The following is a 16,601-nucleotide window of genomic DNA, read 5'->3' as shown; positions in this document are numbered from 1 at the left end:
ACACCGATTACACTCTATTAACCCCGAAATGTCTCCCCTGTGCTGGTAGTAACTGTGGGCAAGAAAGGAATTTGGGCCATATGTTGTGGGCTTGCCCAAAGGCACAAGTTTATTTGAAGGAAATACTGAGCCACATTAAGGACATTTTGGGGATCAACTACCTCATTGCCCGAAGGTTGTGATACTGGGGGCGGTGGCACAGGGTTCATACGTGCCAATTGGGGCTCGCGCCACTCTCATAACTCATATGCAGATGGCAGCAAGGATTACTCTAGCCCATGGTTGGAAAACAGAGCAGGGCCCAATTGCAGCTATGTAGTGGGTAAGAATGTGGGGCAGCATGGCGATGGAGAAGGTCTGTGCATTGGCCAATGGCACATATCAAAAAATTCCTTCCACTATGGCTCCCATTTCACTAATATGTTTCGGCCAGAGAATTGAACTGTTTCCAGGCGGCCTGTCCTTTGAAAAAGAGTGGTAATGAGACTAACAGGATGGAAAACCCTCGATAGAAAGTCTGATGATAATTGGGAGATACTCTGTTGCACCAACACTTGTTTATCTGTTTGGGTATTGATTCGGGAGTGGGGATGCGGGATTAGAGGGTTGTTGGGGGTGTTGACTTAAAGAAAAAGTGTGTGAACTAAGACTACTACCACGTTCCTTTACATGGGGGGTCATTACGACCCTGGCGTTAAGGGTTTAATGGCGCCGTAAAAGTTGTCAGTGCCGTTAAACCCTTAGCGCCTGATTACGAGGTCCCTCTGCGGGACCCGACCTTAACGGCTGGTTTTACCAGCCGTTAAAGTAGGGTGCCGCAAAGGGACCTCGGTGCTAATTACGGTACCGCAATTTGCGGTACCGTACTTAGCGCCTTCCCCAGTCCCTTTGAGCCCTATGGGGTGAAAATGGGAATGGGGAAGGGCCATGGTGAAATGGGGAAATACCGCCCTGCCAACCTTGGAATAGGGCGGTATCTCCCCATTCCACCATGGCGGACTCTTAACAACACCGGCACCAACCATGGTGCTAATAGCGCCATGGTTTAGTGCCAGGGTTGTAATGAGGGCCATGATCTTCAATTGTATGTGAACACTGAAAATAAATAAAGCTTATAAAAATAAAAAAAGAAGCACAAACCTCCTGACATGAGAGCGTGCCTTGGAGAGAGAGGTGTTCAAGTGAGCAGTGTAATGTAAGAATTGGTGCAGTCCAAATAGTGTGGGACTACACAAGACTTATCTTTTGGTATTAGGTAACCAACCTTTTAATATAGGCCTGTTCTACACAAGTTGGGAGTGTGACTGAGCAGCCAGGATTATTTTAAGAGGGACAATGTGAGCTGTAGAGCTGTACAATGAAATCAGTAAATACAGGTATCCAACTAAACACTTGCACACTTAAAGTTGTAGTATACATATTCGTTTATATATACATAAAGATATTTAAAGCATTCTTTAAAAAGCAGCAACTATTAGTAACATCAATCCCAACTTCAATTCAAAAAGAGAACAACAAAGCAGATGAGTAATTCTTTCATATGTTATATTTTTTCCAGCACCATGGGCGACGTCATTTGAGGCCAGTAATAACACTTATTTGGTATCACGTTTGCAGTATTGAGTTATAAGTGAGGGAAAGGTTATGGTTAGATCAGAGCATACTGGTATTCTACAAAAACAGTTAGATTCTCCCAGAGGGATGCAGCCAGTCTTTTATCCCAGCAATAATAGTGTTCAACAATTAAAACCTGTAAGGGAACAAGCACTGCCAAAGCCAATAGGTTCGGAAGGGGGCTTTTAGGGAGCCAGGACAGGCAAAGTCAATGGGCTAGTTCAAAGTTCTGATGCTCTCGTCTTACAAAATGTTTTAGCAAAGTCAGTAGTTCAAATAGAAAATCACAGCAGCTCGAGAGGAGTCACCTGGAAGAAGCACAAGCTGAAAGGCCAGTGCAAGTGAGTTAAGGTCAACTCTGAAGAGGGCAAAATAACACTCCCCAAAGTAGGAAGCACCACAAATGACAAAAGGTTGATGTACCCCAACCCCCACAGTGCTTTTGAACTGAATAATTTGTTCCAACTGGATGCCTTCTGGTGGTAGAGCAGCAGACCCTTGTTCCTGGTCCTTGGTTTTGGTGACGAAAGGGAGGATGTCTGGTGGGCTCCTGGAGCAGCACTTGCGAGAGAGGGACACGGCAGTAACAGATTCTCCTCGATTCAGTGGCTCTTTGTGGTTCTGGTGCCTTTTTCAGAGCGCCAAAGAAGAACGAACAGCTCCGGTTGGAAGTTACTTGATCCCTGGGTACTGGACTTCTGTCCACGAAGCTTCGGGGGTCCCCGAGTATTGGGTTTCTGCAGCTCTGGAAAGTCACTGCAAGTCAGAGGTTGCACCAGAATGGAGTTTGTCTTAAGGCTAGTTGGTCCGACCAGCCTAAGGGAGGAAGTTGTCCTGTTCGGGGGCTCCCAGTTGAAATGAAAACAGGGTCAGCACAGCTGCAGGGCTTCACTGGCACGTCACGGTCCAGGAGGGTGCTGCTGGCGTCTCTTCACATCTTCTTCGTCGGATGTTGTCCTCCAGTGGACTCTACATTTAGTCCCAAAGACCTCGCCTTTTAAGCAAGTTTTCATTCATTCACAGCCCTAGGCCGTCGATCACCCAGCAGGGAGGCTGTCCTCCAGAACAGCCATCCGGCCAATCAGAACTGGTTTCACTCAGGCACATCTAGTGACAAAGGACAGGGAGGTTTTGGGACCTCCCTCACTTTCTGCCTTTCCAGACATACTGGAGCCTGAGCATGCTTCAGGGTTGAAACCCGCCAAAGGCAAAATGCACAAAGGACTCAAACCTGATTCAAACAACAGAGTAAAAACCCAGAAGACGCTAACTGACAAGAAATGTCAAAAAAAGAGACAGGGGCCATTTTGGGAAAATGGTCACCCTTGAGTGCTGTACTGCAGCTGATGATTCAGCCTGCATATGCATGAAAGGGAAGGACAGGGGCTTCCAGTATGCCCCTGCTAAATAATCCCACTAAGTACCACCCGAGGGGGACTATCAGATAGTAGCCTCACCTCCCTGGCCACATGGGAAGGGTCCCCCTCTCAGGGAGAAGTGACGAGACCAAGGGATTTGTCACAATGTCTAGAAATTAAACTGTCCACCGTCCAACTCTAAGTCTGTCTGACTTAATAACTTAAAGTCAGGAGAATGTCTCCCCTCCTCCTGGCGCTGGTTGGTTTCTCACCAACTTTTCAATAGTTGATCTTCAGGTCGTCTCTGGTAACTGCTTTTATCAGTTCGTACATTTCATTCACTGCTGTTTTGGGCTTTTGTTTCTTCTTTTGTTTTCCTCTACAAATAATTATTATCTCCTCTTCCCTGGTAAACATATTCAACAAGTATCTTTTTCTTCTGGACTAATTCTAAACAGTTCACGATCTTTGCTTTCTTTCTGCTCATTGCCTTGAAGAACAGGTTACTTACCAAACTGGTAACGTTCTTTCGATGGGATATTCCTCCTATGTATTCCTTATCTTTGATGTTATCCATTCCAGCTTGCTGGCCTCGGAATTTTTTTTCAGTAGAGGGCACTGCGCGTCAACATCCCTCGAGCCGGTGTCTCTCAACAGCCTCCGTATCGGCACCAACGCATCATGAGTATAAATAGAACTGCGCAGCGTCCATTGCTCAGTTCCGTTTTGAAGTTCAGATTTGCTTTGCATTCATTGGTTAGTGACCTTGAAGGAGCGTAAACTGCAACTACAAGGGAAGTTTTACTGCAGGGATGGATGGGAGGGTCGATAAGGAATACGTCGGAGGAACATCCCATCGAAAGAATGTTACCAGTTTGGTAAGTGACTTGTTCTTCGAAAGGATTGTGTCCTCCGACGTATTCCTTATCTTTGATAGACTCCCATAGCAGTAGTATAAAGAGGAGGTGGGAGTAAAGATGAAATATTTCCCTTTAAAGATGTACAGAATGCAACACAGCTTTCCCAAATCTTTTCTCCTGGCTAGAGGAGGAATCCAGGCTGTAAAATTTGGTAAAAGTATGTGCGGACGACCATACGGCAGCCGCATATATATCTTTAATTGGGACCCCTCTTTGGAGAGCCGAAAAGGCTGCGATACCCCTGGTTGAGTGAGCCCTAAAATGTTGAGGGGGTTCTTTTCCTACCGATTTGTAGCATTCTAAAATGGTTAAAATTCTCCATCTTGAAATGGTCTGTTTTGTGATTGGCAATCCTAATTTGTGCACTGCATATCCTACAAACAATTGGTCTGCTTGCCTTATCCTAGCAAGTCTGCTAATGTAAAAACTCAAGGCACGTCTTGGATCCAGCCTGTGTAATCTCTCTTCCTCTTTCCCTGGATGGGGAGGAGGATAGAACAAAGGTAAGGTTATTTTCTGAGTAATGTGGAATTCAGAGACCACCACTGGGAGAAAATTGGGGTTCACTTGTAAGACCACCTTGTCTTTATGAAAGATTGTATGAGGAGGTTTGCAAGATAGAGCTTGTAATTAGCTCTTCTAGCAGAAGTTAAGGCCACTAGAAAGACTGTTTTAAGAGTGAGAAACTTTACTGAAAACGAATTAAGTGGTTCAAAAGGAGTACCCATCAGAAATTTTAAGACTAGATTTGGGTCCCACAAAGGAACCTGAAAAGGTTTTGGTGGATAGACATTTGTTAATCCTTTCAGAAATTGGATTACCAGGGGTAGTTTGAAATATGAAGGCTCCTCAGAAGTATGCTTAAAGATAGACATCGCTGCGAGGTAGCCCTTGATCATACCAATTTGGTATAGTATAAAGTAAAGCAATTAAGATAACACCATCGGTGTATTACATGAAAAGGGTTCAATACTCTTTTCTCTACACCAGCTGCAAAATGTGTTCCAACGGCAGCGGTATAAAGTCTTTGTTGCTGGCCTTCTAGCTGAAAGCAACACCTCCATGACGTCATCTGTGAGATCCCAATCCTTGTATCTCAACCTTTCAGAAACCAAGCGTGAAGGTTGAGGGTTCTGATGTCTGGATGGAGAACCTGACCCCCCTTCTGCGAGAGAAGAGCCTCTCTTTGCGGAAGACGAATCAGAGGACAGATGGACATGACTAGAAGGTACGGGTACCACGTTCTCCTGGTCCAATCCGGGGCAATTAGGATCATGGCTTTCCAGAATCTTCTCAACCTCCGGATTATTTGAGGAATGACGGGGACTGGAGGAAACGCATACAGAAGTGAAAACTCCCAGTCCACTACGAACGTGTCCCCTAGAGCTCCTCTCAGGGGAAATTCCCTTGAACAAAACTGATCATACTTTCTGTTGATGCTGGTGGCGAACAGATCCACTTCAGGGGTTCCCCAAAGGGTGAAGATCTCTTGAAGGACTTCCTGAGCTAGCTCCCACTCGTGCGAGACTGTGCTTTGCTTGCTCAGAGTGTCCGCCGTCAAGTTCTTCTCTCCGGCTAGGTGAACTGCCGATAGAGAGATTCCTTCTTGAATTGGCCAAAACCAGAGCTGCATTGCCGCTCTGCACAGTGGCGGTGACCCTACGCCTCCTCTTTTGTTGAGGTAGTGCATGGCCACTGTGTTGTCCGTCATTATCAGGACATTCTTTCCCTGTACTGATGGCAGAAAAGCTTTCAGTGCTAGTCTGATCGCCCTCAGCTCCAACAGGTTGATGTGTAGTCTGGACTCCGATGGAGACCAACGATCGCTGATGGTTAAGTCGTTGGCATGGGCTCCCCACCCTGTGAGTGAGGCATCCGTGACTACTGTTATCTCCGGCCATGGTTGCCAAAACTGTTTTCCTTTCAAGATGTTCTCCCGACAGGCCCACCACTGAAGTTCTCGAGCTACTCTGTCCGGGACTTGTAGGAGATCTGACATTCTGGGGTTATTAGTGCCCACGGGAGGGATCTCATTCTCAGGCGAGCCTCTGGAACTAGGAAGATGCAGGATGCCATGAGGCCTAGCAACCTCAAAAAGTCGAAGGCTGGTAGACGTTGGGCATTTTGAAACCTGGTGACCATCTGTAGAATATCTTGAGCCCTCACCTCTGGTGGCAAGGCTTTTCCCAGGGAGGTGTCCAGGACTGCTCCAATGAACTGGAGTCTCTGTGATGGTATCATCTGTGACTTCTTTAAGTTGAGGGAGAAGCCCAGCCTGTGAAGGAAGTGGCAGACATAATCTAGATGGATCTGAGCTTGTTCCGGAGATACTGCTCTGACCAACCAGTTGTCCAGGTAGGGGTAGACGTGGATCCCTTCCCTCGTTAAACTTGCAGCCACCACCGACATTAGCTTGGTAAAGACCCTCGGGCGGAGGTCAGCCCAAATGGCAGAACTCGAAATTGATAGTGAGAGTTGCCAATTGCGAACCTCAGGTATTTCCTGTGTTTGAGATGGATTGGCACATGGAAATAAACATCCTGAAGGTCTAGAGATACCAACCAGTCCTGAAGCTGGAGGGCCTGGAGGATCTGAGAAAGGGTTACCATCTTGAACTTGTCTTTTCTGAGGAATTTGTTCAATTCTCGCAAGTCCAAGATGGGTCTCAGTCCTCCGTCCTTCTTTGGAACTAGGAAGTAGGGGGAATACCAACCTTTGTTCCTCTCCGCTATGGGTACCGGTTCTATGGCACCCTTCTCTAGCAGGTCTAAAATCTCCTGCATAAGGAGCGGGTCTGGAAGCTTCAAAAAGTTGTTCCCCGGTGGATGACTCTGAGGAGTGTGTAGAAAGGGCAGGCGGTAACCTTGGGCAACTGTCTCCAATGCCCAAGCATCTGACGTAATAGCCTGCCAATCTGCCAGATGTTGAGTTAACCTGTCCCCTACTGGTGTCTTGTGAGGGGAGACCTCAGAGGGGTTTAGAAGCGGCTGACGCAGATGGCGAGGGTAAAGTAGCACCTGCCGCTGCAGCTTTTGTACCTTTGACCCGTCCACCACGGGTGAATCGTTTCTGGCCTCTTTGAGCTGGCTGTCCTCTGCCTTTTCCGAATGTGGAGTAAAAGCGAAAGGACCTACCCTCCAAGAAGCTCCTGAGGGGCGATTTGGAGTCTGCCGGATTGCAGCCCCAAGGGATTTCGCTGCTGCCTTGGATGTTTGTAATCTCTCCAGGCTGTCATCAGCCTTCTTTCCAAATAGAGAAGTGCTGTCAAAGGGCATGTTCAGAAGTCTGGCTTGTACATCTGGAGCAAAACCAGACTTCCGCAACCACGCAAATCTGCGGATTGTGGTACTTGCCGCCATGGCACTGCTGATGCTGTCAGCAGAATCAATGCCTGTTTGGAGGGACTCGCACATTGCATTCTTTCCATCCCTGATGATGTTTAAGAATGCATCCCTTCGTTCATCTCCTTCTGGAAGACATTCAGCTGCAGATGAAGCACACTCCCAACAAAGTATGTGGCTGAATCTTGCTAGTGTGCAAGTGGCGTTGATAGACTTAAGCGCCATGCTACATGCCGAAAAGACTTTTTTTGACATGGCATCAAATCTTTTATCATCTCTGTCCTGTGGAATAGTAGGGTATGCCGGCTTACTGTTAGATGAAGTCGCTGCCTGTACAACTAAACTCTCTGGAGTTGGATGCTTGCTCAGATATTCAGGATCTGAAGCTGATACTCTGTATTTAGCAGAAAGTTTTTTATTTACTGCAGGGATAACTTCAGGAGTTTCCCAATGAGCAGATATTTTCTCTGCAGAGCAGCATGAAAAGAAACAGGATCCTCCTGTGGACCTTTATCTAAAATATCAGTAAGGTCATCCTGCTGAAAAGAAGGTGTAGGTGTAGTCCACCCCATGAATTCGAGTATTCTGGCCATCAGAATCCTATAAGGAGTCTCAGCATGCTCTCCAGGGTCTGGATTAGCAAACTACTTCTGGAGACGTATCTAAACCACTTGCCTCATGTAGAGACTCTTGAAGGTCTTTTAACCTGTTCTCCTCAGAGATGAACTCCTCTGGCATGGGTATTGTAGTCCTTTGCAGACCAAAGGGTCTCTCATTGTCAGAGTCCTCCCCTTCTTCATATATAGAGGATAAGGCTCTAAAGTAGTCAGACCTAGGACATGGTTTAAAACCTATTTCTAGAGAAGAAGGAGCCAAATTCGTTGTCACTGCCTGAGAAAACGTCAAGGTTATCGACGTGGATGTCATAGGCTTTGACAATCCTGAAAAAGGCGTAGAAAAACTTTGAAAAGACCTCGATGCACTCGAGAGGATCGGAATCCTACTCGGCATCAACGATATTGTCGATGGCACCCTCGTCAGGGTCGACAGTGGCGTCGTAGACGGCGTTGATGAAACCGATTTATGCGTCGAAGGGTCCCTCGACAAAAAGGCGTCGATGACGCAGATTTGTGAGTCGAAGCAATCTTCGACGACGGCGTCCATGACGCGGTCTTATTACTTTTACTCGAGGGTTCATGACGCTCTCAAGTACTTTCTCTCGCCGGGTTCAACGACTCGCAGTGTTTTTGATTTTCTGGGTCTTTCACCCAGGGTATCACCTTTAGACGTCTCTGAGGGGGTCGAGGCCGCTTTCTCGAAGACGCTAAGCATTTTTTTACGGAATTCCTCCCACTTAGCCGGAGAGCTGTGTTTCGTGGGTCAGGTGACGCTTTCTGGGGAAGTAGAGGGAGATCTACGACACCTCTTCTTAGAGTGTTTTGATCTCGAAGACTGATGAGAACCGCTTTGAGATCTTGAATGGGAATGTTTCTTTTGTCGACGAGGAGACAAATGTCTCGACTCAGCTGAATAAACTTTCGAGGGAGTAGAAGTTTTAAAGTCCTTACCTCTTTCTAACTTCCCCTTACGCTCCTTCAAGGCTTTCGCTGTCATGGACATACAGTCCTCACATTCTGAACAGTGATGCTCTGATCCCAGGCACCACAAACAGATCCTGTGAGGATCCGTTAAAGACATTTTCTTCCCACAGTCACAACATTTCTTGAAACCGGACCGTGGAGTTGATGGTTCGGATGAAGAAGCCCTCGTGTAAAGGTAATAATCTTCGAAGAATAAGAAGGTTTTTCTGAAGAAAGGAACCGAGCGTTACGTTTCCGAGGCCCACGAAGCGCAGAAAAACGGAACTGAGCAACGGACGCTGCGCAAGTCTATTTATACTCATGATGACGTCGGTGCCGATACGGAGGCTGTCGAGGGACATGACTCGAGGGACGTCGACGCGCATCGCCCTCTAGTGAAAATATTTTCCGAGGACAGCAAGTTGGAATGGATAACATCAAAGATAAGGAATACGTCGGAACGCACAATCCCTTCGAAATATATTTACTATGTCCACCTTGTTCTCAGGTTTTTCTTTCATCACTTGGGGCCTCATTATAAGGTTGCCGGTCTGGTAATAACGGTACCGGTTAGCTTGCCAGTACCTTTGTTACCGGACCGGAAAACTACGAGTTCTACTCGTGGATGCCTTACCGCCCGCCAGGTCTGACCTGGAGGGCGTACCGGCACCCGCAAGCATACCTCGACGGATGCACCGGCACCATCCACGAATGGTGCCGGTGCATCCGGCCTCCCAATTCCCATTGAGTCCTGTCAGAGTGGAGGGATCGTACTACAGGGACTTTCTTTAACCTTTCCGAAAGATAGGTGGGGGCCGTGTTTGCCAGATACTTATAAGTCAATGTCAGGATTTTGTTGTCTATACAATGGGTGACCGATAGCCAGGGTAGGAACCTCCACGCCTCAATGACACAGTCGATTCTTACTAGGCCAAAAACCGCTCTAACAGCACTATTTTGGGCCAGCAACTTTTTTTTAAGGTTGTTTTTTGAGGTACCTGCAAAGAGGCTATTACAATAGTCCAATCGTGAATTTAGAAGGGCAGTAGCCAACATGGATATATTCTTTGGGGATAGATATTGTTATGCTGCTTTAATCTGTAAAACATGTTTTTTCATATTCAAGTTACAGTCCATGTGGACCCCGAGCTTTTTAACGCAGGGGCCCACCGGGATTGTGCAATCAACTATCGTGAATTAACTATATCTGCTCTCAAGTTCAATATTCACCTTGACTCTCCAGATTCTGCCACTGGACTCTTCCATAACCTCTGTGACTTTCTTTCCCTCACCATTCATCCCTTCGGCCTGACGCACTCAGCCGGACATAGCTTGGATGCTCTCATTTCAGCAGACATCCCCATATCCAACCCTCTCATTACACCTCTATCCTGGTCTGACCATGCTCTCCTGTCCTCTGACCCGGATCTCTTAGGTCCCCCGGCTAAGCCTCTGCCTGCACTGCCAGTCTCCTTCTCAGTCATTCGACCGATGAAGCGAGTGTACGTTGCTGCTTTTGCCACCACTTTCATTCCTCCTCCCACTCCTGCCACGGACTCCCACACTGAGTCTGCCTTTGCTAATCTTCACCTCTCTATCACCAACACCCTGGAAATCCTTGCCCCCATCATGAGGATCCGTATGAAGCCTGCCTCCAAGTGCAACACCGGGTATGACTCGACCTAGCCTCTCTGAACCGCAATTGCAGAGTTGTTGAGCAGAAGTGGCAGGCATCCTCTGACAGTTTGGCCTGCCGCCTGCTCCAAAGGCAATACTCCCATCCACTCGAAGAAGTGGGCCCATAGCTAAGCCTGAATCTCTGACATGGGCAAATGATTTAAAATCTGCAAGGAACCCGCCAATCATACTGCAGTCTACACTTCTCCCCTGCCACCCCTGACCCTCTGTACTTCACTGGCCTCCCACCTCTTAACCAAAACTCAGGACATCCTGTCCTCACTCTCCTCTACTCCCCACCACTCCCTTCACTAATACCTCCCCAGTTCTGTGGCCAAAATTGCCCCCTTCTCTCCTACTCCCCTTTTTCTCACCCATAGCACCGGATGAGGTCTCTAGACATGTCCTCTCTATCAAAGTCTCCTCCAAACAGGCGCTCACCTGATCCTCCGGAACTATCAAGAATAACATTCCCTCCCTTGTGCCAGCCATGGCTGATTTCTGTATTCATTCCCTTTCCACATGCTCCTTTCAGCTACCCCTCAAGCAGTTTCTTGTGAATCCTCTCCTCCAAAAGCCCACTGCCGACTCCTTCTGCCTGGCTAACTGACACCCTATCTCCAATACCCCCCTTCCTGGGCAAACTACTGGAGAAGCTGGTTACCTCCCAACTGATCCAACAAACTGAATCTGTTGGTTCTCTCCAAAACCACCAGTCTGGTTTCAGAGCAGCTATAGGCAAAGAAATTGCTCTACTGAACACCTGTGAAGAATTGTTCTCTAATCTCGATTCCAACTCTCTATCCGTTCTTATCCTTCTGGATCTTTCCTCTGCCTTCGACACGATTAATCATGCCACACTGATCTATCGGTTCTGTGACACCCTTGGCATCACAGGCCTGGCAATGGACTGGTTGACCTCACTCCTCTCTGACCGACCTTCCAAGGTTCAACTGTGCCCTTTTCTCTCCTCCATCACAATCTCCACACGCAGCATGCTTCAAGGCTCTATCCTCTGCCGTGGCTCTTCAACATCTACCTTGCCCCTCTGGCCCACATGATCTCCTCCTTCTCTCCTCACTTCCAGAGTTATGCAGTTGAAATGCAGCTCTCCTTTAAGCCTCCCTCTTCTGCCTCCTCTTCCTCCTCTCTCATCCCTAAATGCCCGACTGCTATTCAGGCATGGTGTGCCGCCAATGATCTCTGCCTTGATGCCAGTAGGAGTGAGATCCTTCTCATTGGGAGCCCAGCTGCCTCCTCCCCTCAGGCTGCCCTCTACGGGTCCCCTCACCCTCTTACGAAACTAAAAACCTTGATGTCATCTTTGAAATAAAAGGCAACTTACTATCAAAACCAGCTGATTAGTAAATAATCACAAAAGCTCAAACTGGAATTTATTATTGTGTTTAGACTTGCATTTTATGTTGAGATGATAGAGCGCAAATTTAGAGGTAGGGGGCAACAAAATGTTCCCTCGCTTCTAGCCATTGTTAAGTGACAATTCACTCTTCACACGTTAAGAATGGTGTGCTACTGTATGTACCTTTGGCGAACTGGCATTCATGGCACGGGATGAGTACACTTTTATGCCTTGCTAGCAGTTTGCAACTTGAAATTGTTTCACCTTAGATACAGGAGCTGAATTGTGCAACTATAAGAACATTAATATTAGACACCTGATGAAAGGGCATAAGAGGCACATGTGTTATACCAGGAAAGCATGTCACTGCCCTGAGTAAGCTATTGTGTGCAGGCCAAGAGAAAGACAAAAGATCTGCTTGTTCAGGTTGTGCTGACGCAACAACTTTGGGAGAACAAGAATCTACTTTTTTTAATGGATGCGTTGAGGTAAAATGGACATCACATGTTTGAAAAACAAGCTACGATAGCCACATTAAATGCTCAAGCTGAGGTAATATCAAAGCAGATTCATGCTGCTACAAAAATAGAACTTCCAAAGTGAGATAGTACATGGAAAACAAATGTGTATGTCCTTAACTCATTTAGACCGTTTATGGATGTGCCAATCTTACCTCCACAACACTACTGTAATGAAAGGAAAAGCACCTGCTGCTTCACAGTAATCAACCTCACCCTGTTTCAGATTAACACCACCACGCACCCTCTAGTGCTATATGATCCAGATTCACACACTTACCTTGCAGATCTGGCAAAGACTTCCTTCAAACAGCGGGTGGAAAGTTGCAGGATTTTTGCTCCCACAAGCCAAGCAAAAGTCTGCCAAGAAACACAATAGATCAGGTAAATGTCTTGGACACGTCTTTCAAAGGCTGTTCAATCGCTGCACAAGAGGGAGTATGTAGGTCACCAGATGAGACCACCACAGTGTTACCATTGGCTCTGTATAAACGATCACTTCAGGGATGTCTTCTAAAGACCCCTCTCATTGTGCAGGCTGCACTTAGCTACCAGAGTCGAAATGTATGCATAAGCCCTCAAGTTCAAAAGAGTTCACAGGGATGTCAATGTTTGACTGGGTTCTAATACAGTGCTTGTGCAGGGGGTTGTCATGCAACCAATCCCCTAAATTGCAGGTGGAAATTAAAGGGGTTAGGAGTGGGGTGGAGGAGAGAATGGTTGGATGCTGAGAGCGGTCTCCAGCAAAAAAGAGAGTGGCAGATAAAGGACCTAAGAGTGGTGAAAGGAGAAAACCAGAGGCAAAAGTTCACCAAAGCACCCTATTTGGCTACGAATGCAGTTACAAAAGTGTGGAAAGGCTTCTCAGAAAGTGATGTCACTTCTGCAAGGTTACAGTGGATTAAGCACATTTTTGTGGATGATCAGACATTTTCTAAAGTAGGTATTTCTAAGTTTTCCTGGTATTTGTTTTTTTGTTTTATTGTATGTTATTTATTTATTATGCACTTTCGACATAGCACCGTACATATAAGAGCGGTACAAAAAATATATTTAAACCATAACGAGCCAAAAGAAGAACAATTAGGTCATAGTAGAAAGTAGCTTGTTTTTAAGGTGAGAACACAATATAGCATAAGAGGATGTAGATCTGATATATAGCGCAGAGCGCTCCAGAGTTTGGGGGCAAGTAAACAGGGGACAGAAAAGCGAGATTTGGTACATGGGGGCTTAGGAACAGTTAGTAGAAATTGTTACTTAGAGTGAAGGCACCGAGAAGGAACATACAAAGAAACCAATGAGCAAAGATAAGGTGAAGCCAATCCATCGAGACATTTAAAGGTGATGCAGAGGAAATGGAACTGTAGACAAAGCTCAAAGGATAGCCAGCGTAGAGAGTGAAGAGAAGGTGAGATAGAAGAGCGAGTGGGATAGTTCAAAGAGCCCGAATAGAGGAAGTAAAAATAGATCACAAAGGAGCAAGATGAGAAGTAGGAAGGCCAACGAGAAGATGTGAACAGTAGTCAAGACGAGAAAAGATTAGTGAAGTCATAAAAGGGATGAATCGAAGGACACCGAGGTTACAGGCTGTTGGAGTAAAAGAAAGACAGGCACAAGGAAAGTTAATGGAGGGGGGAATAGGAGAGGGAATGGAAGAGGAAGGAAAGGAGAGAATGTCAGTCTTGGAGGCATTTAAGTGTAGAAAGTGAGAGTGCATCTAGGTTTGAACAGACAGAAGACAGTTTGAAATAGAAGCATGAAGAGTCTCTGCAAAATCAGAAAAAGAAATATAGAGTTGGAATCATCTGCGTACAAGTGCGAGGAGATCCCAAATGAGGAAATTATAAGATAAAAGTGAAGCGTAAAGAGAAAAAACGAGGAAACCCATGACTGAACCTTGATGTACCAAGAGGAAACAAGGGAGATATAGAGCCGCCCCAAGAAAGAGAAAGACCAATTAGATAGATATGTCTTGAACCAAGAAAGAGTGGAACCCGAGAACCCCAAACACCCAAGTTTAGACAGAAGACTAACATGGTACACAGTGTCAAACGCAGCAGAGACATCAAGTAAGCTAAGAATGGAACAGAGTTTAGCGTGTCTAGCGGAAAGAAGAGAATTAGAGACATAATGAAGGCCCGTTTCCGTAGAATGGAATGGCTGGAATCCAGATTGAGTTAGAGGGAGGAAAGAGTTGTGTTCAAGATAGAAAAACAGATAAACAGAAACTTGAGTATAGACCACACATTGCATGGTCAGGCAGACAGGAAATAAAGAGAGTGTGAGAGTGTGTGTGTGTGTGTGTGAGAGTGTGAGAGTGTGTGTGAGAGTGTGAGAGTGTGAGAGTGTGTGTGTGAGAGTGTGAGAGAGAGTGTGTGTGTGTATGTGTCTGTGTGTGTGTGTGTGTGTGTGTGTGTGTGTGTGTGTGTGTGTGTGTGTGTGTGTGTGTGTGTGTGTGTGTGTGTGTGTGTGTGTGTGTGTGTGTGTGTTTTCATGAAAAATTGGTTAGAAAGTTAAATTACCTTTCAGACTCCGGTTGTTACTCACAACTTCACTCGCCAGGAGGTCTGGAAAAAGAAACACATACTCAAATTAATTACATTAATTTTGTCATACATGACCTCTCCATTCTAAGGAATGCAGGGCTGCTGTAGGGCCACTTGGATTAGTTCAACTGTACAGCAACAACTGAAAGGGTGGGCAAAACTGCTTTATATCACTTTGTCTCATGCCTTATCCCCTTCCATGGAGTAATAATCACTTGTCCAGGTGGAGGGTTTAAAGGTCGAATAGGTGGCAAATTAACTTCATCTAGTAAACCTTGCAGAGCAGGTCCTAGAGTTATAGAGCAGGTCCAGGAAAAGGTTTTGGCTGACTGTTAGCAGAATACTCCCAGGTTCTATCTGTAGGAAGCCTACACCTATGGACAAACCACACCTTTGTTGCAGAGCTTCCCTCTAGCAGTGTTCCACTCCCAGGGACAAATGTGGCAGAGCAGAAAAGCATATACTCTTAGGAGGAGAGCATAATGGCAAAAAGGTGCAGTGTAACATACAATAAAATGCAATAAGGGGCATTCCATACAATAAATGTTTCTTTGTATAGATAAGACAAAAAGAAGACAATACATATTTTAAATGTTAAGTCATTTTGTAGGAGTGACTTGTGGTAAGGTGCCCTGCCTGTTATTAGGCGCCCTGCCTGTTATTATGGCCTAGTCCCATGGTGGACCAAGGGGCAGTGGACTTCTAGTGCATCTGGATGGTGGCTCTGGAGGAGATATATGGGGATGCTCTGGGACACTGCGCTGTGGTGCCCCAGCTTGGTAGGAACTGCAACATCACCATAAGTCCAACTCCCGGCTACCCTTGTGAGACTCTGCCCTGGGGCGAGAAGCCATACAACAAGCTGCCCCCAACCCTGGGGAAAAACAGACTTCACCCCTTTACGAGAAGTGATTATGGCCATATCAAACATACAGACAAAAAAGAGTCAGCACACGTCGCGGTTCAGAAAGATTGTGGGCTAATTGTTAACCAATGTACCAAAGACAATGGAAAAGTCTTGCGGTTATGAGAAAAAGGAGCGGTCAAGGTTTCTAGAGTCAGTACACGTCGCTGTTCAGCAAGAGGGTGGCAGGCAATGCAGGCAAACACCTAAGGGCCCTGAACGAGTCTGCTGGAAAAAGGAGAAACAAACCTGATGGTGGGCTATGGTGTGGCTACCTCGGCAGCGTATGATTTGGCGGTGCTCTGTCCAAAAGAAGAACCACACGGGGTCAAGCATAAACCTTTCAGAGTTTAAGGACCCCTGGAGGTGAGTAGCCCAGCTGGTACTAGTGGGACAGAGGAACGGTGTGCCGATTTGGTTCCTGCTGATGACCAAGAGCCAGCTCAGCAGGGTGACCTGCCTGGACATCATTTGGAAATGAGCAGGGGACAGCTGGTGCCCCAAATGACATTGCTTGTGCCCCTGGCACTGCACTTTCGAACCCTAGCTCAGGGATACCAGGGCAAGTGCCCAACCAAAGGTAATTAGGGCTGCAATGCAAACAATGTTTAATTTGGGTACTTTATATCGCTTTTCATTCCCTAGGACCCCACGCAGACTCAAATTGGCTACTTAGGATTTAGGGCTGGAAACTCCTTTTCATCATCATCAACAGGATGTGCTGACATCTTGTAAGCAGAAAGAACGAAGTCAAGAAGAAGTTGTGTGAGCACAGGTTCATCT

At 46.5% G+C, this 16,601-nt stretch overlaps 1 protein-coding gene across 3 annotated transcripts in view; it reads right to left on the bottom strand.

Annotated features, from left to right (window-relative positions):
• DNMT3B (DNA methyltransferase 3 beta) overlaps positions 1-16,601 on the bottom strand; it is a 668,820-nt gene that overhangs the window by 188,369 nt on the left and 463,850 nt on the right. For all 3 annotated transcript variants that reach the window (XM_069651024.1, XM_069651025.1, XM_069651026.1), the window contains 2 exons: positions 14,891-14,935; positions 12,649-12,728 (listed from right to left, as the gene is read on the bottom strand). In XM_069651024.1, the coding sequence (XP_069507125.1) occupies positions 12,649-12,728; positions 14,891-14,935 (125 nt within the window). The remainder of the gene's footprint in view (positions 1-12,648; positions 12,729-14,890; positions 14,936-16,601) is intronic.

Source organism: Ambystoma mexicanum, chromosome 3p, assembly GCF_040938575.1.
Source record: "Ambystoma mexicanum isolate Mex_15411 chromosome 3p, UKY_AmexF1_1, whole genome shotgun sequence".
In the NCBI taxonomy this organism is placed as follows: Eukaryota; Metazoa; Chordata; class Amphibia; order Caudata; family Ambystomatidae; genus Ambystoma; species Ambystoma mexicanum.
The sequence above is the reverse complement of the archived record's forward strand: the minus strand, read 5'-3'. Positions and strand labels throughout refer to the sequence as shown.